The following is a 26,859-nucleotide window of genomic DNA, read 5'->3' as shown; positions in this document are numbered from 1 at the left end:
ACCAAAACCTTCAACTTTTATTTCACGCCCTCAACTCTCCTGTAAAGGACGTTCGTCTTAGTATGGCTTACAAAAAGCAAAGTGTTTCAGAATAGTAAAAAACAAACAAAGGTCCAAAAAGCCATAGACTCTGAGACAATGGACCCAGAAATGCTTAAATGCTAACACTTTTCAAGGCTGTTAGACTCATTACTGCACCACTTCATTGTGTGAAAGCTAAACCGTCAGCAAGTGAAAGACGTGTCCATTTCCTTCATTTGTGCTTTAGTGATCTTTCACTCTGACTTTCTTGTAGTCTGAGTGTTTTCTGAAAATATGAAAAAGTTGTTAGCTCAAAAGATTAAGGAACAGAGGAGGGAATTTAATTTGAAGTATCAGTATACACCGATTATTTGAAAGCAGAAGTGTTATTTGTGTGGATGGAGTCAAAATGGGTTCTTCATGGACTGATTTTAGCGACTATGTGAATATATTGCAGTTCAAGAAAATGAAGAAAGAAATTATTATTATTAGACCCTGATAGATTGGCAGGTTCTGTGTCTTTGTTTATGTAGAACTGTAGTCAAGAATTGATTTTTTTTTGTTTTTCCTTTGTTATTGTAGAATGGGTTACCGAGTATTTGTTCCTGTGTTTTGAGTCAGGCAAAATAAGATTTTTTCTCTCCCTGCTCATTTCCAGACAGCAGCTGTGTTAACGTTGTGAATTGTTTCTTTCCTTATTAAAAACTAGAAACAGTACCATAAGCAGAAAAAATAAATTAAATATGATACGGTGATATTTGTCTTACCTCCTGTCTTTGCCGTTTTCTTGCAGCGTTGCTTCACTCTCATGGACAGAGGCGTCACATTTAAACTGATTAGCAACTACATTAATATGATCACTGCAACAGACAGCAAGGTAAAAAAAGGGCACTTTGAATATATATTTACAGTGAAATAAAGAGTGAAACAATACATTTTTCTTTGTATCTGCTAGGTTTTGTGTGAGCTGAAGTTTGAATTCTTACGAGAGGTGTGTAACCATGAGCACTACATCCCTCTCAGCCTGCCTTTACCCTCCGCTCGTATTGCAGGTACAGTAAGAGATAGAGTTGTTCGGCTGTGGTTAAGTGACTCCATTTTGAATGTGTTAACAGTCATACATCAAGTAGATCCAACCCTCATTTGTCTATTAACACTGTCTCTGTCTCTCTCTTTCTGTCCTCTGACTGTTCGTTCATGTCAGATCATGCATCTCCAGAGCCACAAAGTACTCATGGTAAATACTCATTCCTTTAAATGTTAGACATGTGTGTATTTGCTGCAGTGGTCATGGTAATGAAATTCATGGAAAAATTGGCCTCGTTATTTGCTCAATGTAACTCTATTTATGTTAAGAGGGTGGTAATTAACTCCCTGATGGAAAGCCAATATTAGCTCAAGGGTAATCTCGATTATGTCGGTTTATTTCCTCTCAAATGTGACCTTTTTTTTTATACTGTCCTGTCATCTCTCAGCTTCAGTGCCAGAGTATAACCTGACCGGAGAGTTCTGCAGGAAGCACTTCCTGACTGGTCTGTTGCTACGGGAACTTGGGCTGGCTCTCCAGGACGAGCAGGACCTGAGGCACCTCGCACTGGCCACCCTGAAGACCCTAATGGCCAAACACTCATTGGATGCACGCTATGCCACCAAGGTAGCCAGAACACATGTTTACATGGTGGGAAACTGAACGGCTGGCACAATGAGTCATGAGTTTCACAGCAGAAAGGTCTCCTTTTGTGACTCACACAAACATACACACTGACATGATTGTTCAAAGCAGCTGCAAGCTGTGGACAAGATGTCTTAATGAATGCTGGGAAATGTCCAGATTGGATCATGTCAGTAATCTGCCCTCTTTAAAGTCTACCAAACACTGCCAACAACAACACAACTGCAAGGCTGCAGCCAAAAGAGTCAGAACAAACCGTGATCAGAGGCCAAATAAAATCACTTCTCTTTAAAGTCTGGACCTTTTCTTTGCAGGATATATGAAATAATGTCTAATTGCATGTGTACTTTAGTACATAAAAGACTGTTGATAAAATATAGACAATCAAAGAGCAATTAATTATGTAAAACTTTATTCAATAGGGTGAGATTATTTTATCAGATGTCTCTCCAGGATTAAAGAAACATGATAAATGTATTATTCTTGCTCTCGTAGTGCAAAAACATGTACAATATATTACAACTGGCATTAGAAAACCTTGAGTTGTTCTTTAGAGAATTACCCTTTTTAATTTTTTTTTAGATTTTGGGGGCTTTGTGCATTTATTTGGAGTGAACATGACAGTGGATAGAGAATAAAAAGAGTTAGTGGAGAACGACATACGGGAAAGAAGCCACAGATTTGACTTAAACCCACGCCACCTAACTGGAAGACTAGCTTCCAAACATGGGCTGTGACCCAACCTCTCGGCTGTCTGTGCCCAAGGAGAGACCTTTTTTGTAGTAGAGTTCATCTCCAAAGCCTGAAAGAAAAAGGCAGGATACAATGATTAAACCTAAGCTGCAAAGAAACACAACACACCTCCTCTAAAACTTGTAATGATGCAATTTGATGGACAAGTGGAAATGTATTTCAGGTTTCTTGTTAATCCATGAGGATTTGGCACTTTGTTTGCACAATATGTAAATAGCATGCAACCAATGGATCAATACATGAAATGTGAAAACTCCTGTTGTTGTTTTTTTCCTCCAGGAGAAGCAGGCCAGAATCGCCTCTCTTTATCTGCCACTGTACGGCCTTATCCTAGACAACATGCCTCGATTCTTCCTCAGGGATCTCTTCCCCATCTACTTCACTTCTAGTGACCAGGTAAGAGTCAGGGTGGTTACGACTGAGACTGAAAAAACTGCGTTGATGAACCTGCACATTCATGTAGTTTTTCAGACCATTTTCTTTTTATTATAACACGAGAACTGCCAGGGGTCTTTATACACCTAAAGCAGCCAGCTGTTAAAGTTTATCTATCAATCACTGCATTGATTTTCAAGAGCAATATAATTAACCACAGACAATGAACAGCTGATTAACTATGCAAAAACCAGGATCACTGTCAGATGATCATCCATCACAACCAAAATTGTCTTAGGAGTGATTGCTCAGTCCTGAAACTTCACCACCAGCAGATTCTGCTTCACTTAAAGCCCCTAGCAAATCTATTGACACTTAATAATAATGAGCAATAATGAGTATCTTTTTTGCCTGAGGTATCCATGTTTAAGGTTGATTAATAACTTCTGAAAAGGCAGTGTAGCAAGAGAGAGATAGTATTTTCATGGCAACATCTATTGTCTATTACTAGGATGAAATAAACAGAAGGGAAATCAATGCTTTCTTATGGAGTAAATGTTGTCCACATGGCTTTTCTAGATTTAAATGGTTGTTTAAAAAAATCTGGATTTATTTAAACAGTGGTACTACCAAGTGGTACCAGGTACTTCACCACAAACTTTTACGAAAAGTCAAGGACTTAAAGACTTTTAGTAATATGGAATTAGACACAATTGAGGAACAGCCTCAGATGAATTTTACATGGTTGTAGAGTTAATTAACACATTTGCTACTTTACTAGCCATCTAAGTTATGGTGACATGCTATGTATTAAGTTGCAGTGATTTAATAAACACACCTTGACATTAACCAGTGTATTCAAGGACAAGCAAAATACATTTAAAACTTTTTAAAAACAAAATAAATTCCTCTATCCCTCAACCAAACTGAACACTTAATTATGATTCCTTTCTAAGCTGGTCAGTTTTTTGTATCTTTGAAAGCCTGTCAATATCATTTAAGTCAGTAGTTCTCAACTTGTTGGCACATCCTCATGAAAAATCATGATCTAGATAAAGATAAAAATATATACATTTATACATACTGTATATCCTTTTGTGTTTATTCAATGAACAATCTAACAGTTTAGACCTTAGATAAAACACAAGACAGGACAAAAAGTGGTTTGAAAAGTGGGCAGTTATAGAAAAGCATACATACATTTTATTTTTACTCCCATTTCCCGGAGGTAGTGTTGCAGTTTTTATCTTGGGAAAATAAGCTTTTTTAATTCCAAGACAACAAGATAAAAAAGCTGAAATCTAGTAAAAATGACTGGACTGTACTCTCAGGACAACTAGTAGAATAAAAAGTTTGGATATATGTCTGCTTAGGCTTCTGTACATCATATACTCATTGCCCCTTTTATCTCCAGGCAGACATTCGCAACCCTCTGAAAACAGCTCTGTGACCCCCTTTTGGCTCCAGATCAACCAGTAGAGAATCACTTACCTAAATAACAGGGTCTTGCTGGAACTGTTATGATTACTGAAATTTTGTTCTTTAGTCTGTCAGCTTCTACTTGTTTCTATACCAAACTACAAACAAACTGTTTCGAAGGTTTAAATACTGTGTTGAGTCATCCAACATTTTTTTTTCCATCTGTACACTGAGGTATCTGACTGAACTATAATAAAACACATGAGTGTTGGTTTTGTAGCTGAAATTTGCACCAAATTAAAAAAAATATGTATTTTACGGCTTTTAATGAGCTCAAACGGACATCTGCCTTGAAAAATCTTTTCTGAAAAGGTGGGGCTTAACTCTATATAAAAGATAAAGCGTTACCACCTCTAACTGACTTTACCATTCAGAGACCACACCCATCCTCTCCTGCCTGCACCTGCACTGCCTCAGCTCCGAGAGCTCCAGCTATAGTAACGCCGCTGCTGGAGCAAATGGACCGAACAGGTCATGCTCAGAACCGCCACAGTTCACCACGACGCTATAGCCTGCATCAGGGGGACTCTAGAGGGGAAAACTCCTCCACTTAAAAAGATCACTATGAGGCAGTAGTGCTGCGGGACTCTGTCTGTGTCGCTCTCTGACAAGGGGACATCACTATCTCTCCCGCCTCATCTGGAAAGCCCTGACCTTTTCCCCTCCCTCCTCTCAGCACCAAACTACCCATTTTCTGTGCATTTTTTGAATTATGGAGGTGGGCGGAGTTAGCTCTGAGCCGGGGGTTCACTTAAATTTTAAAGTGTTTATTTTCATGATTGTGAGTAAGAATAAAAAAAAGACCTTAGTGTTTCTCTCATGTTGATGCTGTTGTGAACTTTCTCTGATACAGTTTTATTTATTTATTTATTAGTGTTTGCACATGAGATATCAAAATTGAAATAAGCACAACTTATAATTTCCTTTTTTAAAAAATGAGAATTCCTTTCCTTGTCCCCTACCAGGGCTCTCGAGATGACCTCAGTGTGGGAGGTGGCGTGGCTGCAGCGGTGATTCCCGTCACTCGCCATGGCAACTCTGTGGACGCCTCCTTCTCCAAAGAAGTACTCAATTCCATCACAGGTAGCCATATGTTTGTTTGCAGCTGTCAGTTTACTATCAAGTACAAAATGGTGTGATAAAGGACTTTGATGCTAACAGCCCTCATCCCCTCCCCCCTTGCTACACCAGCCTTCTCTTCCCTGGCAGTTGCCACGGGTAACCAGGCGGACTCCCGGGGTTCTCTGATCAGTGTGGACTCAAACCCCAGCAACAGTGACAGAAACAGCGAGAAGATGGACGGATGTGAGAAGGTGAGAAAGAGAAAAATGTAAGACATAATAGAAACTGTCATCACCTGCTGACTTGTAAGATGTCATGTGTGGATGTTATTTAGGACTCTGGCAGCAGATATGTGGACATAAACTCATCTCATTATCTGTACACATTCAATTTATGTGTTTGGTATACACTTCTTATCTTTTTTTATTAGGTTCCTCCTAAATCAATTTCTTCATTTTTAAAAAAAATTTTGTCAAAAAAAAAAAAAAGGCAGAAAAGAAGCACTTTTTTCTCTGACTCTTTAGTCATTTATCAGCAAACTCGCTGTTGCTGTTCGGAAAAAATCTGATATGAGTCACATATGAGCAAAAAAAATCTGAATTGGGTCACTTTTAACTTCAGTGTGAACGTAGCCTTTCTCTCCATTATGAGCTATTCAGGCCATCTTCACTGTTAAGACATGCACAGTTTGGCAAAGCCTGATGCAACGACAGAACAGCCTGCCATTGGTTCTCACAGCCTGTCACAAATTATAGGAAAACTGTATTGTTGCGAGAATGCTAAACTAGCAGCAGAAATGATCAAAAGGAGATTACAAATGGATAATCTACTGGTGTGGATTAAATCTTTAAATACCCTGAAAAGTCATCCAAGTTCCAGGCTCGCTAGAAAAGCTTCAGTAAAGGCTCTAAAGGCATGGGTAGCATCATCAGAACTGCATAAACAGCAGGCTGCAAGAGGAAAAAGAAAAGGAAGAGGCTACGATCTATGGTCCAAAAGTTATTTAATTTTCAACTCTCTTGTGTCTGTTCTTGTTGTATACGACAACATCAGAGCGTTAACCTTTTTACTGTGGCCTCCAAAATCAAATCTATTCATCCTTGAGTCAGGGGGACATTTGTGCAAATTTTGAAGGAAATTTGTCAAAGCTTTTTTTGAGATATCACATCAGTGTCTCTGTCGTATTAACGGCCTGAAAACATTATGTCTTTGGCCTCGGCTATTGCCAGGATGGAGGCATAAAAATACCAAAAAATGACGCCTGTGTCCACAGCAACAGGAGCTACAATCCTAACATTCAAACATGTCTTCATGTCTTGGTGTGTTTCCATAGTTCGCCCGGCCGCAGTCCCTCATTGGTTATGGATCTCGCTGTGACAAGCTGGACCAAGCAGAGACCCGCAGCCTCCTCATGTGCTTTTTGCACATCATGAAAACCATATCTGAGGGTAGGAAATCACATTTTTTATATGTTGTTGTGTGCTATTAGAGCTAAGCACTAATTATCACTTAACATGTGTACAGTTTTACTACATTTTTGTTTTTTTATGTTCCAAAAGATTTAAACAGTAGTTGTTGTTTTTATGCTATTGAATTTCTTTAAACATCTACAAAAAGGTCTGTTTACTCCAAAAAGATGACCTAGTTTTCACTGGAACCTCCATAAATCCACACTAATGTCTGACATGCTGTCATTTGTTACCTGCTTCCAGATGTGCTTGTGTCCTACTGGCACCGCGCCATTCACCAGGAGATCTCTGACTTCTTCAACATCCTGGAGTGAGTGCTTCTCTGTCTTCATTGCAGCGTTACCACAGCCCCTTTTAAGCCCATGAGTGATACTGTATCTGCAAGACGGGAGAATAAGAGGAGTAGAAACAGAGAAAATGTAACCAGAAGGGAACCGATAAAACTAAAGATGTAGCAAGCGAGTGAGAAGAAAAACAGTAAATCCAATGAGAGCTTCTTATCCAGGGAAAAGCTCAGTTAATTAACTGCCCATGTTTCCTGTTTGTCTCAGCATCCAGACTTCACTATTTCAGCACAGTTTCATCACATGGACTTCATTTACAGTGTGTTTTAACCTAAAACAACAAAAACAAACATTAACCTTTCACCTAGATATTTATGTATTCATTTTTTCCAGGCTGTGTCTGCAGCACTTCAGGTTTCTTGGGAAACGCCACATAGCCAGGTAAGTCCTCTTTGCTTTCATTCCTTACAAACGGGCGGGCCGAGTCTCATTCACATGCATTTATTGTAAAGCTGCAGATACGGAAATAGCTCATTAACTCAACATACATTCTGCAGTCAAAGGTTGTGACTCCCCCACCCACTGCTACATAATTCATTAAATCAAGCGCACACATGAATGCACATATGTGCAAATGCAGCTATGAAGACATATGTGCAAACACAAATAAATGAGTCAGACACAGTCAGGCAGAAATACTAATATGCGTTCTGCATGCATGTGCACGCTCAGGGATGAGCTTCAAGATGGGGAGAAAAGAAAGAGAGGGGGAGGTAAAACTCCTGGATCTGGCTGCTGGGAGAAAAGCTCTGCTGGATATTGTACTGTAGTAGTTGGCAAGGAGAGGATGGTTGGGGTTTATCATGTGTGTTTATGTGTGTGTGCTCTTACTGGAGCTGAGCCATTGGCACAGCCAGACTCCTCCATCTTCTGGTTCCTCCCAGCTAATTAAATTAGCCCTCTTTTTCCTTTCAGCAGTAAGATGCTGAGATGTAAGCCAACAAAAGGCTGGGAGAACACACTGCTTTTCTGTGTGTGGAGGCATTAAGAGAGTAAAGATAGCTGCAGGCCTAGCTAGTGCTCTAAGACGTAGATGAGCCTGTCTGGGGCTTCTAGCTACTTAACATTCGTCTGTAATAGTGGAGCCATGGGGGATTCACAGTCTTACGACTGTGTCTGTCTCAGAGTCTCTCTCTGTTCGCTCTTTGATGCCTGGCTGAGTCAGAGTGGGTGTTCATTGAAGTTCAGGAGTAATGAATTACACTCGCAGTGTGAAGCTGGGCAGCAAACTAGGAAGTCAGCTAGCCCGTCAGACAACATTGAAGCATCTAAATGCCTGGTTTCAGTTTTTACATTTTCTCTATAGTATTTAATATTAAAACTCCTGTTGGAACGTTTAGCTGGTTATGAAAACATTGTAATTAATGTCAGTGCCTATATATTACCTATAAAAGTGAAAGACACCATCAATAAGATGCCTTATTATTTCTGAATAGTTGTATTTAAGCCTGTAACCACCGCCATAGGGTAGGTGTCAGAGCAGGCGATTTACAGCACATCAACAAATAACCTTTTTTACTCTGCTTGCTAATTCCAGTAAGTGATATGTTTGACTGCTAAAAGAGAGCAAGAGCTCTCTTCAGCTGTCCTGTCAAAAAAGGCAAAATGCCCAAAATAACCTTTAAAAAGATACTTCAAAATTTTGACAAATTTGCCCATTGCCATAATCCCTATACTCTTAGGAGTAGGTTCGTTACCTTTAGTTGTCGGTGCAAGCTGTTTTTAGATCGGTGGGGCTGAGACGCCAGGTCCTCAGCTAACGCTATGGAGACATATGGTATTTCCGGCTTTCCCTCATCAAACTCCTCAAATACACAATCCAACAACTCCAAAACACTCTTGTGGACAAGTTGTGACCTGTACATTCACCACTCTATGAAATAATCATGGAACGTTACAAGACAGAGTTGTTTTAGAGGCAAATGCAAAGCCGGAGCTTCACTCTAGGCACGGCTGCTGGGCGGAGTTATTTCAAAAGCGCACGTTTAGTGCAGGTACTTCCGTCAAGAAAACTTGAACAAAACAACAAGCCGATGATACTCCAGGTGAAACCAAGTAATTACGGCACTGCCTGAGGTGCGCACTGTGTCACTCCGCCCAGTGGTTTACTCAAGAAAGTAGTTCCAAGTATTTGCTTTATGTGTCATAATGTTACATAATTATACATTACTATTTCATAGAGTGGTGAATGTGCAGGTCACAACTTGTCCACGAGAGCATTTTGGAGTTGTTGGATTGTGTATTTGATGAGTTTGATGAGGGAAAGCCGGAAATACCATATGTCTCCGTTGCGTTAGCTGAGCAGCTTGCATCTCAGCCCCACCAATCTAAGAACAGCTTGCACCGACAACTAAAGGTAACGAACCTACTCCTAAGACTATAGCGATTATGGCAAAGGGTGAATTTGCCAAAATTTTGAAGTATTCCTTTAAAAAACTCTACTAATCTGTAAATCCTTATTGGCTCATAGAAATACAAAACAGAACCATTTCTAACTAACTAAGTTTGGTCCGTTTTAAATTTTGGGCTAAGATGAAAAAATAAGCAACAAGAAAACATTTTCTTCTCTTATTTCATTGACATTTCTGAAACAACAAAATCAAAAACAAACAAACTTGCTCCGGATTTGGTGGAAAAATTGTATGTTTTGAGTTGCTTTCCAGAGTCTTTACTGAACTCGATAATGCTGCAGTTTGTTTGCTGTTGCAGGGTGACTCACTTCCTTAATTTCAGCCACATTCAGGCTGAGCTTAGATGCAGACATGCTTTGTGCACATGCACAATAAACAAATCATGTCACAAACTAATAATCTTAATGTCTTCTCTGTGTTTGACTCTGCTGTTGAAGTTTCCACCACTCACTCACCCCCCACATCCCTCTTGAGCATGATGCTGCTGTTACTGTTATTGGCAGTCAGTGTGACTGCACATCATTGATGTTCTGTTGCGTCATGTAACCCTGTTTGTATTGACATGGATTCTAAACACAGAATTAATGCTGGTGCTTTGTTTTGGTTTTGTCTGCACTAAATGTCATTTCACACATTTGACGTTTGATGTTGCATGATGAACTTGTAGTTATCTGCTTTATCATGACTACACAAGATTGATTCATTAATGAGCTGTGAGATGGTTGTGTTGATTGGCCGTCATTTCTCATAGAGTTGGATTCAAGCACCATAATGTTGAACATCTGTTTGTTGAAACCCATTTCATCATTTCATTCACATCTTTACATTTTAACCTCCTCGCCTTCCACCATTTAATTCTTTAATTCTTTAATTCTCCGGCCTCTGCTCTCCACTAACACTCTAACACACGCTGAAAAACATTAACACTGTATGATGCTAATGGCAAACTGAAACCATTGACTCTGCTGCACCACTAACCTTTCCATCTGGCTGACCTCCCTTAACTCTGACTTTAGTTACTGGCGAACGTCAGGGTCAAATTGAGGATCATGGATGCTTTTAGCTTTGCACAGCACAATGTGACCTACTACAGCAAGCCCCATTACATTTACATATTAGGGCTGACTGGTAATGGTAATGTTTCACCTGTGCATCTGTTCACTTTTTAACAATACAGAAATTTACTGATACTGTTTACAAATTAATGTAATTTTGTTTTCAACATGTACTGACAAAAAAAGCTGTCTTCATGTTGAAAAATAAACATAACTAGGGACAAATTAATGACCCTTAACGGATATCAGTAGTTTCAGTGTGATATGTCTACAAGTTATTACACTATTAAGGATACTTCCTTACTGCAGTGATGATGTATACTGTGGCTATAAAAAATATTCACTCCCTTGGATGTTTTACTCTTTTATTGATTATGTGTATCAATTATGGTCATTATCATTTACCTTTTTTTCCACACAAAAATTTAACAAAAAAAGCTCTTCAATGCCTAAGGGAAAACAGATTTTTTTTTCAAAGTAAAGCCAATTAAATGAAAATATATTAAAGGTAAAATAATATTCAATTAGTAAAATTGGGATCCCCTAAGTGCAGTGAATGTGTCTCAAGTGTAGTGTAAAGAAACTTGTGTCTGGAAGGGCCATTCACTTTTAATCAGTATTCCTGGCTACCAGTACAACATGAAAACAAAAGAACACTCCAGGCAACTCAGGGAATGGATACTAAAGAATTGCAAAGGCACTGAACATCCACAAGAGTTTAATTAAATCCATCATCAAGAAATGGAAAGAATATGGCACATGTGTAAATCTGCCTAGATCACGCCATCCTCACAAACTGAGTGACCGTGCAAGAAGGAGACTCGTGGGGCCACCAAGACTACTCTGAAGGAGATACAAGCTTCAGCAGCTGAGGCGGAAGAGACTCTGCATACAATATGTGTTGCCTAGGTTCTTCACCAGTCAAAGCTTTATGGGAGAGTGGCACAGAAAAAGCCACTATGGAAGAAAACTCATTAGATCTTGACTAGAGTTCACCAAAAGACGTGTGGGTGACTCCATGGTCAAGTGGAAAAAAATTGAGACCAAATTTTGCTTTTTGGCCATCAGACAAGATGCTTTGTTTGGAGGACACCAAACACATCACCACACACACACCATCCCCACTGTGAAACACAGTGGTGGCAGCATCATGCTGTGGGGATGCTTATTGGCTGCCAGCACTGGAAGGATTGTGAAGGTTGAGGGTAAAAATAATGTGGCAAAATATATGAAATTCCTGGAGGACAATCTTTAATCAGTCTGCAAGAGAACTACGGCTTGAGAGGAGATTTATTCTCCAGCAAGACAATGACCGGGAGCATGCAGTATGAGCTACACAGAAACGGTTTGAAGACAACAAGGGCAAGGTGAATGCTCTGCAGTAGCTGAGTCAAAGCCCAGACCTCGATCCAGTGGAGAATGTGTGGCTGGACTTGAAAGGGCAGTTCATGCCCAGTCCCCACGCAACTTGACAGAGCTTGTGCTTTTTTTTTTTTTTCTAAAAAAAGAAGAATGTAGTAAGGATCAATCAAAAAATTGCAGTGTCCAGATGTGCAAGCTAGAATAAGACCTATTCACACAGATTCAGTGCTGGATTGCAGCCAAGGTGCATCTACTAAATACTGACTTAAAGGGGCTGGATATATATGCAGCCACTTACTTTAAATTACATATTTCTATTTAATTGACATTGCTTTGTAGAAATATGTTATCACTTTGATATTAAAGAGGATTCATTTATATAATCAATGAAAGCGTTAAACATCCAAGGGGTGAAAACTTTTTAAGGCACTGTACCATCACAATTTGACAAGTTTAAATTATTTTTTTCAATAATCAATCCTGATAAGTTTCAACAATAATTAAAGGTATCTCAAATGTAAATGTAGCTATTCCAAATATCAGTTTTAGAAGTTAAACATTATTTTACATTCCTTAAATGCAATCTTGATCTAATTGTAGCTTCTTACTTACAATTTGCAGCTAACATATGAATAATATTTCATGTATGACTTTCCATAGACCTAGTTTCTATAAATATGTGACAAGGTCACCAAAGAGCAAAAAAGGAAAAGAGCTATAGTGCAAAATGTTTACATTAAAACGTTTGGGTCCGTTAGTGTTGATTGCAGGAATACCTCAGTGACTGTTAGTATGCAACACACAGTTACACAGCTGACTCTTGATTTTATCAATGAACACTAAACAACTAAACCAACTAATGCTAGCTTTGATGTCATTGGCTTATGAACAGGAAGCTAGCGGCGGCAGTAAAGCTGGCCCAGTCAACCCACGCCAATGGCACTCTGAAGGGCTCTAACCACCCCTCCCAGTCCTCCCAGTCCTCCAGCCTCTTCCCACAATGGTAATCACCCTCCTCAACCTCAGCCATGACAATGAAGTTATTTTAAGATACACGAGTCTCTGGTTACTTAAAATGTTATTAATGCTAATTCAAATGTTACTAAAATGGATTTTTCTAATAACAGGAAACTTGAATTATGGACAGCATACACCACATGGATCTAGACAGGCTTATATACATCCTCGTCCTGTGTGTTATCATTTTGATGTATCCACTGTTTGTTGTTTGTTTCATGTAATAGACTGTGACTGTGTTCTCAGCATGCCACTCATCATAGTTTTATGTGTGATATACCAGTTTCTGTGTATGTACTCAGTTTGTAAATGCACTCCTGTTAACATTATGTCCTCAAAACAAAATCAATAGACACTAGGTTTTGTCCTTCATTAGCTATAGGTATTTATAATAAGCATGAGTGCTCAGATTAATACTAGCTGCTGTTACCTCAAGGATGGCGTCATCTGGAGGAGACGGCCACAGACATGCTCGCTCTCAAACCATGCCCATCATCAGGGGCAAGAATGCTCTCACCAACCCCAAACTGTTGCAGATGATGGAGACAGGTGACACAAAACACAAAAACAGAGCATACGTTTGATAGACTTGAATACAGTTATAGTGGAGAAAAATATGAATTACTTATGTGTGATTCTGTTTCTAGATGGGAGCATTCAGGAAGGGGACAACTTGAGTCCCACTGACATCGAGGCCAACTTGTCTACAGAGGTGTCCCTCACTGTGCTGGATGTTCTTGAGCTCTTTGTGCATCATCACAAGGTCAGTGCTTCTTTTATACAGTAGTTCACCCTGACTGTATTGTATATATTATCTATTATTTTTTTTTTTTCTGAAAATACAGGACTGCGCAGAACTTTTAAGCATGTTTTGGCCAAAAATGATGGCTGTAGTAAGGTGTTTAATGATGAGAAAGCCTCTCTGAGGGCACCATTGGACTGGAAGGAGAATTGAAACAACCCAGGTCATACTCTGGTATCTTTGCAAATTACCAGGGGCATATGAAAATAATCTGTTGGAAAAATAGCAAAGTCCACATCTTTAGGGCAGAGTCAGGGGTGGATGTGGCGAGTTAGCACGGCCTAGGGTATTGTCCGGGTGTGCAGTAAGGTTGCCATGAGCCCCTGATCGTGCTATGGATGTCCCAAGGTCCCAACACTGCCAGTGGTCTCCAGGCATATCACCGGGGTTGAAAAGGCCAAGACACAAGAGCTTGACCTTGGCTGCCGAGCAACAAACATGTTTGTTGACATGTGTGGAGCCTGATGCTGGCTGCACATTGGGCCCTGTGATGAATCCTTAACGTCCTACGTGCCTAAAACTTATGAACATGACTCAACATACAAGCATTTCCATTTAATTTTATGCTCCATTATGTAAAAAACATTGATTACAAAGAATGTATGGAGCTTAATATATTTTATAGTATTACTATGTAATATGTGCTCAAGGCTTTGACAATTACATGTGGTTGCAAATAGAACTAATTGCTTATTTATTTTATTTTTTATTTAAGTTTTCAAAAGTTGAATGTGTCACTGGGAGGCTATCACAATAATACTGGCCTAAACAAAGATCAGTAATTGGCCTAATAATTGCTTTTTGATTTTATTCTGCAAACTACTTAATAGTGTTACAATTATGGCTCTTCGTGTTATTTTAAAGGATTAAAACATACATTTATTTAACAAAAATGTATTTTCCAAATGCAATTTGTTAATTGTGGAGGTGTCACAATCAACTCACCTTATGCACTTGTTAGTCAAGCCATTAAAACTCTGCTGCCACCTGGTGGCTAGAACTGTCTCTTTGTTTAAACATTGATTGCTTGTAATTTTCATTTTTTCTGATTAAATTCAGTTTGAAAAATTATATTCCCATGAAGTTTGATTGCAAAATGTGTTTTTCCTGCTTTTTTTCTTTTACTTACATGCATACAGAAGCAGCTGTTGCAGGATGAAGGACAAAATGTGCTTATGAAGAAGGTGCTGGACACCTACTTGCTATTCTTTCAGATCAACCAATCAACAGCCACTCTACGGCACGTCTTTGCTGCACTCAGACTCTTTGTGCAAAAGGTGCAGCACACTGTTTGTAAGCATATATAGAGTACATTTTTTTTGTGTGGATGCTTTATAACCATCTTGTCTTCCTGTAGTTCCCCAGTGGATTTTTCCAGGGTAAGGCAGACCTGTGTGGCTGTCTGTGCTATGAGATCCTCAAGTGCTGTAACCATCGATCCAGCCAGACTCAGACGGAGGCTGCGGCCCTGCTCTATTTTTTCATGAGGAAAAACTTTGAGTTTACAAAGGGCAAGTCCATAGTACGCTCACATCTGCAGGTTAGTGAGACAAAAGTTGTACAAGTTCCTCATCATAGTAGTGTTTTTTTTTGGGTTATGATTCAGTGTTGTCCTAAATCATCTTTATGCTCTAGGTTATAAAGGCAGTGAGCCAGCTGATAGCAGATGCTGGCATCGGAGGCTCTAGATTTCAACAGTCTTTGGCTATCATCAATAACTTTGCCAATGGAGATGCTCCACTCAAAGTAAGCTTGTATTACAGCTTAATTAATGATAAATATGATTTGTTGCCACTCTTCTTTTAAACTAATGGTTGTTAACAACACGTCTCCTACAGAACACTCCATTCCCTGCTGAGGTGAAGGATCTGACAAAGCGGATCAGGACGGTCCTGATGGCCACAGCTCAAATGAAGGAGCATGAAAAGGATCCAGAGATGCTAGTTGACCTTCAGTACAGTCTGGCGAATTCCTATGCCAGCACCCCTGAGCTGCGACGCACCTGGCTGGAGAGCATGGCTAAGATTCATGTGCGCAACGGCGATCTTTCTGAGGTTATAAAAGATGCTACTATGAAAGAAACTCTTGCACCAGAATTTTTAAAACAATTAAAAATCCAAAGTTTGACTTAAATTTGACAGTTATATTTCTGATTTTCCCTCAGGCTGCCATGTGCTACATCCACATTTCAGCCCTGATTGCTGAGTCTCTGAAGAGGCGAGGTTAGTGCACTGATTTGTTGTGTCAACTTAGATTGATTCAGCACGGTTCAGCGTGTGTTCATGACTTATATTTTGCTGCTCTGAGTGCTTCTTTAGTATCTTTAGACATGAAGCCTGTACTACAAAGCAAACTACAAAAACATACCAAGAGTATCTACCGCTTACTAGACCTCGCTAAAAGAGATCTTGATAAGTGCTTACATAAAGCCAACTTGTCAACTCAAGTAAACTCTGAGTTTGTAAGGGGCAGTGTTAGCAGCATATGACCAGTCATGTACATTAATCAGTCTTCCATCAGCAGATCATCACATTTCACATACTAAGCAAGAAAACTACAATAGTAAAGAATAAGAAGTTAAATACATAGTAGAGAAGAAGATTACAGTTATAGGAATGAATACATGGCAAAGTTGCACCAAAGCAAGGGCTAAGTGTAATGTGCATATTATAGCTCATAATACAATTTAGTTATCATTAAGGCAGAATAAATCTAAATATACAGTACTACGCAGAACTTTTAGTCATATTTGGGCCAAAACTTGAGGCTGAAGTAAGGTGTAGATGTTGTGAGTAAGCTACTCCACCCCACCCCTCCCCACCCCACTTCAGTCCTGGGTTGTGGCACATCGGGCCCTGTGATGAATCTTTAGGGCCCTACATGCCTAAAACTTTTGACAGTATATCTCCCGTTGCTTCCCTTTGATTAACTATTCTCTCATGTGTGGTGTGTCTCAGAGTTTAAGATGAAGCCACAACAGCATGTAGCATAGAAAATAAACAGGTTAGAGCTGTAAAATATTATTAATATCTTTCGTGATCATATTTTAAGCTGAGCTCTTATCCAGAATATAACTTGTTGTAGCAGTGTTCAGCCTTAGTTACCATTATGAATCACAGAAAACATCCAATTACCCTGCTAGCCAAAATGTTGCTTTGTAGTACAGGCCCATTGTAATTTCTAAATGCATAGTCCTATTGCAGCTAATCAGCGATCCTCTCTTTCTGCTAACATTGTCTTTGCTAACTGTCACTGCATTTTGGCTCATCCTTGCACATTTCTGAAGCTTTAATATCGTTATAAGCGTTGATTTGTACACCTTAAAGAGAGTCATTTTCTTAAGTATAGTATTTTCATGGTGAAGATACTTAGGTATGGATGAATTAATACAGTCTTTCTGTACATTTTATCAATCTTTCCATCTGATTGTGATTTCCATGCACCACCTTTAGCAGGAACCTAGGCTCGTTTCCTTTTTTGTTACCTTCCTTTTCCTGTAAACATGTTTGTTCTCACCAGTGCATGCTCTCTTTTTGGTATCAAAGCATGTTCTGTCTTCACAAGCACTTAACGCACTGAGCCTGCGTCCACACAGCTAGCGTAGCATGCAAGCTTCTCCGCCATTTGTTGTGAGCCTTGTCCTTGAACACAAAAGGCAAAAGCAAGTGGAACTTTGTAAAACTCCTCCTCCTCCACTCCTACCAAACAGGCTACTGGAGAGCTGACAAGGCCAGGATGTCCAGTGTATCCCCTGAAGAAAGCCCTGTCTTTAACTGTAGCTCCTTACTAACTACCTCCCGAGAACAAGACAGTGAGTGTGTGCGCCGTGGGGCCCGCTGGGTGGTGGGAGGTGGGAGTGAAGGTTTTAGAGATGGAAAGATATCAGAATTAACCTCTCCATTGTTGGATTCATAGTCTTTTCTAAGCATTAAATCATGCAGCTGCAGTTTGAGGACCACTGTTCTTGCCTTAGAGATATGATCCTCTGTCAAGTTGTCACATTTTGTGTTCACTGTCTGACCTTTTTACTCAAGTCTCACTGAAGAAACATCCAGTGTCACTGAGGTCTGATGTGACGCACACTCATTTTTGATGTTTTTGTTTGAGCGTGCAAAAAGGGAAATGCTTCACTGCATAATCAATGGTGAAACCTTCTTGTATTTTAATACAAGAGCATACTTGTTGGATGTTCAGAGGCTTAAAATCACACCTGCAAGATTGATTGTATTACTTCTGATGTTAATTTTGCTCGTTTGCAACCCAAGCATCGTTCTCTATGGGCTGGGCGGCTTTTATGTGCATCAGCCCAAATGTGAAAGAGGAGGGAGCCATGAAGGAGGACACTGGTACACAAGACACACCCTATACTGAGGTCAGACTTTAACCCTTTACAAAACTCCCTATCCTAAGTAAGTAAGACATTGTTATATCGTATCTTTCTTCTGGCCTCTGTTCTGCATAGGACACCCTGGTAGAGCAGCTTGAGCTATGTGTGGACTATCTGTGGAAATCAGAGAGATACGAGCTCATCGCTGACATCAACAAACCTGTAATAGCAGTCTTTGAAAAAAGGCGGGATTTCAAGGTGGGTATGAACAGTGAACTCTTTGAATGTTTATGAGGAGAAGTGAGCTTTATTTAAGCTCACGTGTATTTGTATCAACAGAGGCTGTCGGAGCTTTACTACGACATCCATCGCTCCTACCTGAAGGTGACTGAGGTGGTGAACTCAGAAAAGCGGCTCTTTGGGCGCTACTACCGTGTGGCTTTCTATGGACAGGTGAGCAACAGTTTTTAAGCTGGCTCTACCCACTCACACTATAAAGAGCCAAATATATAAGTGGGCTCAATGACACATGCACATCTGATTGTTTAATGGAAAAATTACAGGTATGTGCATCTGTAAGTAGCTGTTTAGCTGGACTTAGTTATATGCACTACTTTTAATTAGTTTAAAAAGATCAATGACAATACAAGTTTTTTTTAATGTAGCATCAGGCTGCTACATAACAAAATTGATAAAAGTGAAGGGGTTCTGAATACTTTCCGAATGCACTCTATTGAACACTGTGGCTGTTTATATCAGCTGCAGCATCAGACCAAATACACTGAAATTCAGGGAAATTGTCCACTTCATGCCCAAATTAAAACCTAATGGGCTACTAAACAGTATCCAAAGGTTTTTCAACAAAGGGGAAGTAGACAGTTTCAATTTACGTTGAATAACAAACAGTACTATTGGGAAACTTGATTGTGTCACACCAAAGGGGGTTGTAATACTGAGCAGCTGTAGTGAAGAAATGCAAAAGATTTACCAAGTGTAAAGAATTCTTCAAAATAACATGTTTAACAGATACAGAATTAAAGAAATATGGGCTGGAATGAGGATGAGGGGCCAAAGCCTGAAAAAATAATCTAAAGAAAGGTAAACATTTTTTTTTTTATTTTGTTTTACTCTATTTTTTTTTTAGCTGTGACAAGTACATTTTGGTTCTCAAGAACTCAACTTGCCTCAATATCCTGGGATAACAGAGCTGGTTTTCAACTTCTTACAGAAAATATTTAAGACAATATTATGGGAAAAAGAGTAAAATAGAATGTATGCTATCAGTTGTGCCAGGGCTTTTGTGATAAACATGTTTGTCTTGGTCTGATTACATATATTTGACAGGTTGTAAATCTTTAGAAATTAGAGTCTGGATTTATCATAAAGGAGATGGGGGTGGGTCCTGGGACTGGACTAGCTGAGAACCACTAGTTTAAAGTTTTAAAATGGATGTGATAAATGAAATTAAATGAGATGCAGCACAACAAACTCAAACTCTAGCACATGTGTGCCTGTTTGTTATGCTTATAATCATTAGAATAAACAAGTTGGGGTAGAGAGAAAGTGAGATTTGAAAGTCTTTTGAAATAATGTAATGGTAATCTCATACGTATCCCCAAAATTCACTGTATTTTTGTTTATTTTCACTTTGATAAATAGCAGAAATGTCCCGTCTCATAAACAGTTTTACTTTTCACAAAAAAACAGGCTCACCAAAGACGCTGCTCTTTCCTTTAACAACTTATCTAAGTCATTTTTTAGCCATCCAAGATGGAAGATATCAAGGCCAATACACCAATCTATAATCAAAGCCTTCAAAGCAGAGTGTTACCACCAGGGGTATGTGGGAAAATAAAATGTTATTTGGTTCAGCCAACCTTTGAGATGTGTTAAAAAAGCACATAACAAATGGAGTTGTGTCCTGGTTTATCTTTAATTCCTGGTTTTAACTGTGCTTTGTTTTTAAGAACCTGGATGCATGATGCTGTTTCCTACAGGTTAATTAGGGGGTGGTGATTCTATTCAGGGGTTTAGGAGCTCTGAAGGGGAAAACTGAGAATATGAAATGTTTCAGTGTTCAAAAACGGAGGAAAAAGATCAGACCCAGAGTTTTATCAGTGAGGCATGGATATGTTAAGATAAGGGAGGCAGGATTTTTCTGAGACAGTGTCCTTAATTTCTCTGTCTGCTCTCTTCTTCTTTTTTATTATATTATATATCAAGATTGCGGTAAGTTTTGTATGTCTTTGATTTTCCATTTTCCTCAGTGCTAACCACGTTTACCTCTCTTCTCCTTCAACCACTATTAACATTGTCTGCTTCTGTCCTTAAGGAGGGTTTGTGTTCAGCTTGCTATGGTCCATTTTACCCCCAATAATCTTCGAATGATGACGTTCTATCCTCCCTAAACATTCAGTACGTTTACATGCAGTTAGAAAAAGTTGAATTATTGTGTTGGTCTGACTAAAAACTAGACTTTACAGAAAGATATAAAATTTTATATATAAATGTTTTTCCGACTGAAATGTACTAGATCAAATCAGTTGCATTTGATCTGACATACATAGATAATAGTGGAGGAGATCAAATTTCTTTTGCACACATACACCTAAACTGAGCCAGACGGGACCACGCTATGCTCTACAATCTCCACATCAGGCTTTGATCCAGAAGCTGAACAGCATAAATACTACCACCTTCCAGCTTCTGACATGTGTCTATTTTAAAAAATTTATTTCAGTATGAAAACCTGCATTTTTAATATCATCAAGTATCCTAGATCATAAATACATTTATGATGTTTATGAGAAAACAAACAGCTTTAATACTGATCCAGATTTGTGGGAGTTATGAATGTTTTAATTGTTACTAGATCTCCTGTGGTCATAGACTTTCATTTTTTGTGTTTTCACCCTCTGAAATACTAATTAGCTGCCTGTTAACTTGTTAGCACGGACAACAGGAAAAAAAAGTCAACTCTAACTAGCTAGAGGTCATGTTACACTAGGACTAGGACAGTAGTCCAGTGAAAAGCCTGACTGAGCTTCTACTGCAGCTCGACTTAACTGTGCATGTAAACGTACTGAGTGACAAGTCAAAGACCCGTCTGGGACAAGAAGCTATAATATGATAAACCTCTTTCACATTTGACATTTTACTTGGATATTGCTTTGAAAAAGACCTCTGGCACTTCCTCTTGGCCCATCCAGCACTTAACATTGATACGCTGTCCGGGATAAGTTGCTCTAACACTGAACATGGCTGTGACCAAAAGTGGGAGACAGACAACCTGAGAACAGTGCTGTGAAAGCAAAAACATTTAGATACCAAACATGCAAATTCCCATACTGTACTTGTTGCTTTGCTAAGTAGTGTGCATGTGTGTATGTTCCTGCAGGGTTTCTTTGAGGAGGAGGAGAGCAAAGAGTTCATCTACAAAGAGCCCAAGCTGACAGGACTGTCAGAAATCTCCCAGAGATTACTCAAACTCTACTCTGACAAGTTTGGAGCTGATAATGTCAAGATGATCCAGGACTCCAATAAGGTAGTTAACAGAAAATAACAATAAAAAGATTTTCCTCACCTTGTGTTCCTAAAACACGGATTACTTTTTTTTTTTAGCAAAAAGTTTCATTAAAATATCCCCTGTTCTTTCTTAATCTTAAAAAAACAGGTGAATCCTAAAGACCTGGACCCCAAGTTTGCATACATTCAGGTGACATATGTTGTGCCCTATTTTGACGAGAAAGAGCAGCAGGACAAGCACACTGATTTTGAGAGACATCACAACATCAACCGCTTTGTGTTTGAGACGCCATTCACTCTGTCAGGGAAGAAACACGGAGACGTAGAGGAGCAGTGCAAGAGACGCACCATACTGACCAGTAAATATAAAGACCTGCAACCAAAAAAAAATCCTACTTGAATATATGAAGAAAATTAAGACTTAAACATAGACTTTGACTAACGGGATGTTATGTTGTTCTTCAGCGAGTTCGAGCTTCCCCTATCTGAAGAAGCGTATCCAGGTGGTGGAGCAGCAGAGCACAGAAATGAACCCAATTGAGGTGGCCATAGATGAGATGTCCCGTAAAGTATCTGAGCTGAACCAGCTGTGCAACATGGAGGAGGTGGACATGATTCGTCTGCAGCTGAAACTGCAGGGCAGTGTCAGTGTAAAGGTATGTGTTTGACAGGAATACAGATATCTGACTGAGTCTAGGTGCCTTGTTTTGTCTTACCTGGTTTTTCCATTGCAGGTGAATGCAGGTCCCATGGCATATGCGAGAGCCTTTTTAGAGGAGAAGAATGCAAAGAAATACCCAGACAACCAAGTCAAACTGCTGAAGGAGATCTTCAGGTATGATTTAAGGCACAATTCAGTGTAAACATGGTGTTCCTTAGCCTTACACAGAAGGTTTGGATATGATTGTCTTTTTAAAAGATAACCCTGCATGCATCAGTCCAATTTAGATAATTTGCACAGAACATGAACAACAAAGACTGAGGAAAATAGCCCAAAGTTTCCAGAAAATTGCCATAGAAGATTACTGAAAGGTTATGAGACATATTATAGATAAAAATTCAAAACAGTTTCCAGGAAGGTTTTCAGGAATAGTCTAATGTTTCCAATGAAAATTCCTAAAATGTTCATGGAAACCTCCTGGAAAAGACTGCAATGAAAAGTTCTAATAACTACTGTTGAAAATTACAAAAAAAAAGCATCCTGGTTCAATGTGAGTTTTATTCAAATAACAGGAAAAGTCCCAGAGAATATTACCAAAAGTGTCTTGGAAACTGCCCTCAGAAAACTCCCCAAAATTGAGGGGAAATTACTTAAGTTTCCAAAAAAGTTTACAGGGAAAACTCCTTAGAGAACTGAGATGGATTCACAGCGAAATTTTCTGAGTTATTCAGAGAAAAATCTGTCAAACACTGTTTTTCCCTTTTTGCTGTCAAAAATATTAGGGGGGGGGGGGATAAATTGATAGACCAACCTTTTTTTCTCCCACACATTCATGACCCACTGGAAACAACCCTGCATCCCACTTTTGGGACCCGATCCACCAGTCGAGAACCACTGATCTTAAGAAATACAGATCAGTGTGGCAGTATTTCCAGAAGCACAGCTATCATTCAGTGGAGTAGAGTTTGTTCTGCAGCTAGATAAATACAGTGATTTTCATAACCAAACATAACCAAACAAAAACAAGATTGTAGTCCTTCAGTGCTGCCCTCAGTCCAAAGTTGCTGACCCAGTAACACAAAGGATTGTTGTATAACTCCAGACACTTGGCACGTCTTCATCTGGCTAGTCGTGTCAGAGGTCTGCAGAACTAAGTAATTGGTGAAATGTATCGCCTCCATGCCTGGCAAATTGACCAACTAGAGAGGAAAAATCCCTTTACTAGAGAAAAAAAAAAATTCTAATGATACCTGTTGTGTGCAGATCTGTGGAGAGCGGTGATTTCCAGTCCTTTTTCCTTGTAGCTGACAACACCTGATCTTCCCCCAGAACCCACGCAAAAGATCTCAGTTTTAAAAAATATTTCATTATATCACAACAGATGAGCCTAATCACAGCTTTTCAGAGCAAAAGACCATTGTATAACCTAGAGGTCAACCTGGATGTTTATTGGATATTAGGCATTTGGCCCATTATCTTTATTGGCATTTTGTTTTACCAATCTCCAATAAAATTAATTATTTAAAATGTGTGTGTCTTTGGCTCTGCTGCAAGGTGTGTTTTTCCCTCTGGCTTTGTTTAGACTGTTCACAGGCTCACCTGATATCCTGCCAACAACGCTATCTGGTTGGCTATACATCACACAAGCACTAACTAATCAACACTGAAGGCTGGCTGCCACTGGCACAGTGAACATATGGAATAACTTCCTGTTTCCTGCTGCTGCTGTGTTGACACATCGTCAGAGAAACATTTAGTACATTTTGTTTCTCATAATGCATATCAATTCCTCATATTGATTATTGGTCTCATGAACTACTCATAATCAGTATTGGTACCGGCCCTGAAAAAACAATATCAGTTAAGTATGTTATTAGTATTTCGATGAGCTATTATATGTTTGTGCAAATACAGTTTTGTCAGCCACAGAGCAAAGGTCTATCCTCCATTCCTAATGATTCTCAACCAGTGGCTTAACTTCCTATCCCACCAAGGCTGCCCGTTAGGGGGGAGAAAGGGTAAAGCTTTCTGAGGCCCATGCATGTTAGCAAAGACATGGTCCATCCCAAATTTAAGCAGTGGTAACCATTTATTTTAAAGAAAAATATCAATTACTTTTTCTCCAGTAAGCCCAAGTTCCATTGTACTTTATTTAATGTTTATTGTGCTCTAATGACTTGTTTGTGTGAAATCGATTTTCTAAGTAACAAAACTCGATACAATGTTCTGTATTCACCAAATATAAGAAGGGGTATTTTTCCATGAAATGTTTCCTTGAAAGTTGGGTTGTCTTACAGTCGGGGCTGCTAATATTTGGGCTAAAACTGTTACTTTTGGGAGCTGTGATGTTGGTTATTTTTTTAATAAATATAGAGCATATATATATATTGACTTAACTGAAGTAAGGAAATCATCACTACCTTACATTAAGCACATCCTTCTGTGCCCCCTGCAGGCAGTTTGCAGAAGCATGCGGGCAGGCTCTGGATGTGAACGAGCGTCTGATCAAGGAGGACCAGCTGGAGTACCAAGAGGAGATGAGGGCTCACTACAGAGACATGCTGACGGAGCTGTCAGGCATCATGAATGAGCAGGTTCCACAATGCAACCACCAATGAGTGTCTTTCATTTGCATTTGCATGGCACACTAGGCATCATCTTTTCTTATGCATTGTTTTCAGAGTCATTTTCTCGAACATCAGCATCTGTTGTGTCTCTGCTTTGTGCTTTGTGCAACTTCTCCTCTCATTACAGCTGCAAAAGCGTGTTCTTGCTGCCAGTGTTTCATCTCTGTCTGCCAGCTCTCTGTCCACTCTTTCTAAGACTGGTATGTCATGTCATCGAAGTCCTCCATGAAAGACATCAAGCCTTGTTTCTACACGCTTAATCCACTTTCACAAGCTCACATCCTACAACCAAACAGCTGTTTTACCTCCTTTTGAATTGTACTTTTTATTCTTGTTCCCATCCAGATTCCTCACACAAGACAACCAGGAACGGAACGGCACAGCGCCTACTGAACGGCCAGTAGCCTCACAGGAAGAAGGATGTATTTTTTCCCCCTGAATGTTTTTGGAGTGCTAGTTTGAGCCGCATCGTGGAAGTAGTGGAACAGTGACTGATGGTGAGCGTAGAGAAAAAAGGAAGAAGAAGAAGTGTGTAGACTGTGCTCGTTATAGTCTTTAGTCTTGTGGTTTGAACGTCAACTATCTACAGTTAGAGGCCAAGCGGCTGGACTGTTAGCTTCTGTTTGTTTTTGGTTTTAGAGATCCGGCCCATGTGCAGAATGGATTCCTCGCCCCCAGTTTACAAACTCACAGAGACACACAATGCAAACAGTGCATTTTTTCATACACACAAAGACACAACATGCGCCTTTTCTCCACAAACCCTGTCCCTTTAGAGAACAGTGACCTTACTGAGCTTGAGGTGCGTTCAGCTGTGTTTTGAAATAAATCTTCCTGGTGCATTTTAAGACAGTTTTTTACATTTTTTCATGAGGTATTTTAGACTATCTAAAAATAACTTGAAAGACAACTAATGTGAAAAGAAAGGATTTTGGATTACAGGACTGTAACTAACATAAAGAAGCATTTAAAGAGATGAACGCACCTCACGTTCCTGTTTGAATGTAGAGCAGCTCCACATTGCTACTTTTTATCCTTGCTAACGTTCTGGAAATATCAGCTTGGTGATTTTCAAACCGAAAAAACAATAAAACGTATGTTTTGTAACATTTTTATTATTGGATTTGCATTGTACTGTTATTATTTCCTGTACTGTTTTGAATTGTAAATAAGAAATATTAATATTTAAAAAATGTTTGAAATGTTTCTTTTTATAAAATATACAATATATAAATATTTGTTTAGCTGAATTTAAAAAAGAACAACTAAAGTTTTATGTATAACATTTAAATAAAATTTTGTTAATGTCCAAAAGTTGATTTTGCCTCATGGATTTAATCACCTCAGCACTTGATTTCCTGTCCTTATCATGGGTTCTGTTTTACTTCTAAGATGTTGCAAACTTGCCATTTTATTATGATGTGGTTCAAATTGCCTCTCTTCCTACAAGAGCAATCAGGACCGTAATTGACGGTTTTATTTCAATATTGCAACTCTCAGTATTTGAAACTGCTTTAGCAGGGTAGATGTCAGATAAATAAATGAGCAGCAGAATGTTTAAATAGCTTTAGTTAACATTTTCCATGGCAAAGATTCACAGTGTGTGATAAAGCTGAATTTTTAAAAGAGGAAAGGAGGAGATTTTTTAAGAAAAATAGCACTACTTTCATAAGCACAGGAAACAAGCAGCAAAGAGTCCACAGAGGGCGCCATAACTGATGTACAGCGAAAGTTCCTCACAGGAGCTTTAAAATGAATGTTGGTGTTTCTTGCCACAGTGCACCTCAGCTCCTTATAACCACACAGAGGCTTTTAGAATCCAGTGATAACAACTTTATTCATACAGCACTTTTATACACAAGGGTTTACAATCGTGCATAAGTCCTAGGCATATGGA

At 39.2% G+C, this 26,859-nt stretch overlaps 1 protein-coding gene across 5 annotated transcripts in view; it reads left to right on the top strand.

Moving 5' to 3' along the window:
• The window catches only part of dock10 (dedicator of cytokinesis 10), a 104,723-nt gene extending 78,452 nt beyond the window's left edge, over nt 1-26,271 (top strand). For 3 of the 5 annotated variants that reach the window (XM_041801300.1, XM_041801291.1, XM_041801309.1), the window contains exons 29-57: nt 815-898; nt 977-1,073; nt 1,226-1,258; nt 1,497-1,675; nt 2,726-2,842; nt 5,266-5,383; nt 5,492-5,613; nt 6,696-6,810; nt 7,075-7,141; nt 7,509-7,556; nt 12,896-13,006; nt 13,457-13,569; nt 13,668-13,783; nt 14,962-15,099; nt 15,180-15,362; nt 15,458-15,568; nt 15,661-15,876; nt 15,987-16,044; nt 17,532-17,633; nt 18,088-18,194; nt 18,285-18,407; nt 18,489-18,602; nt 21,547-21,693; nt 21,823-22,033; nt 22,140-22,330; nt 22,409-22,509; nt 24,791-24,929; nt 25,090-25,162; nt 25,308-26,271. In XM_041801300.1, the coding sequence (XP_041657234.1) occupies nt 815-898; nt 977-1,073; nt 1,226-1,258; nt 1,497-1,675; nt 2,726-2,842; nt 5,266-5,383; nt 5,492-5,613; nt 6,696-6,810; nt 7,075-7,141; nt 7,509-7,556; nt 12,896-13,006; nt 13,457-13,569; nt 13,668-13,783; nt 14,962-15,099; nt 15,180-15,362; nt 15,458-15,568; nt 15,661-15,876; nt 15,987-16,044; nt 17,532-17,633; nt 18,088-18,194; nt 18,285-18,407; nt 18,489-18,602; nt 21,547-21,693; nt 21,823-22,033; nt 22,140-22,330; nt 22,409-22,509; nt 24,791-24,929; nt 25,090-25,162; nt 25,308-25,366 (3,393 nt within the window). In that variant the 3' untranslated portion in view covers nt 25,367-26,271. The remainder of the gene's footprint in view (nt 1-814; nt 899-976; nt 1,074-1,225; nt 1,259-1,496; nt 1,676-2,725; nt 2,843-5,265; nt 5,384-5,491; nt 5,614-6,695; nt 6,811-7,074; nt 7,142-7,508; nt 7,557-12,895; nt 13,007-13,456; nt 13,570-13,667; nt 13,784-14,961; nt 15,100-15,179; nt 15,363-15,457; nt 15,569-15,660; nt 15,877-15,986; nt 16,045-17,531; nt 17,634-18,087; nt 18,195-18,284; nt 18,408-18,488; nt 18,603-21,546; nt 21,694-21,822; nt 22,034-22,139; nt 22,331-22,408; nt 22,510-24,790; nt 24,930-25,089; nt 25,163-25,307) is intronic. The other 2 variants (XM_041801327.1, XM_041801317.1) reach the window with 2 other exon arrangements.
• Nucleotides 26,272-26,859: the final 588 nt, after the last annotated feature.

Source organism: Cheilinus undulatus, linkage group 2 (genome assembly GCF_018320785.1).
Source record: "Cheilinus undulatus linkage group 2, ASM1832078v1, whole genome shotgun sequence".
Taxonomy (NCBI): Eukaryota; Metazoa; Chordata; class Actinopteri; order Labriformes; family Labridae; genus Cheilinus; species Cheilinus undulatus.
The sequence above is the reverse complement of the archived record's forward strand: the minus strand, read 5'-3'. Positions and strand labels throughout refer to the sequence as shown.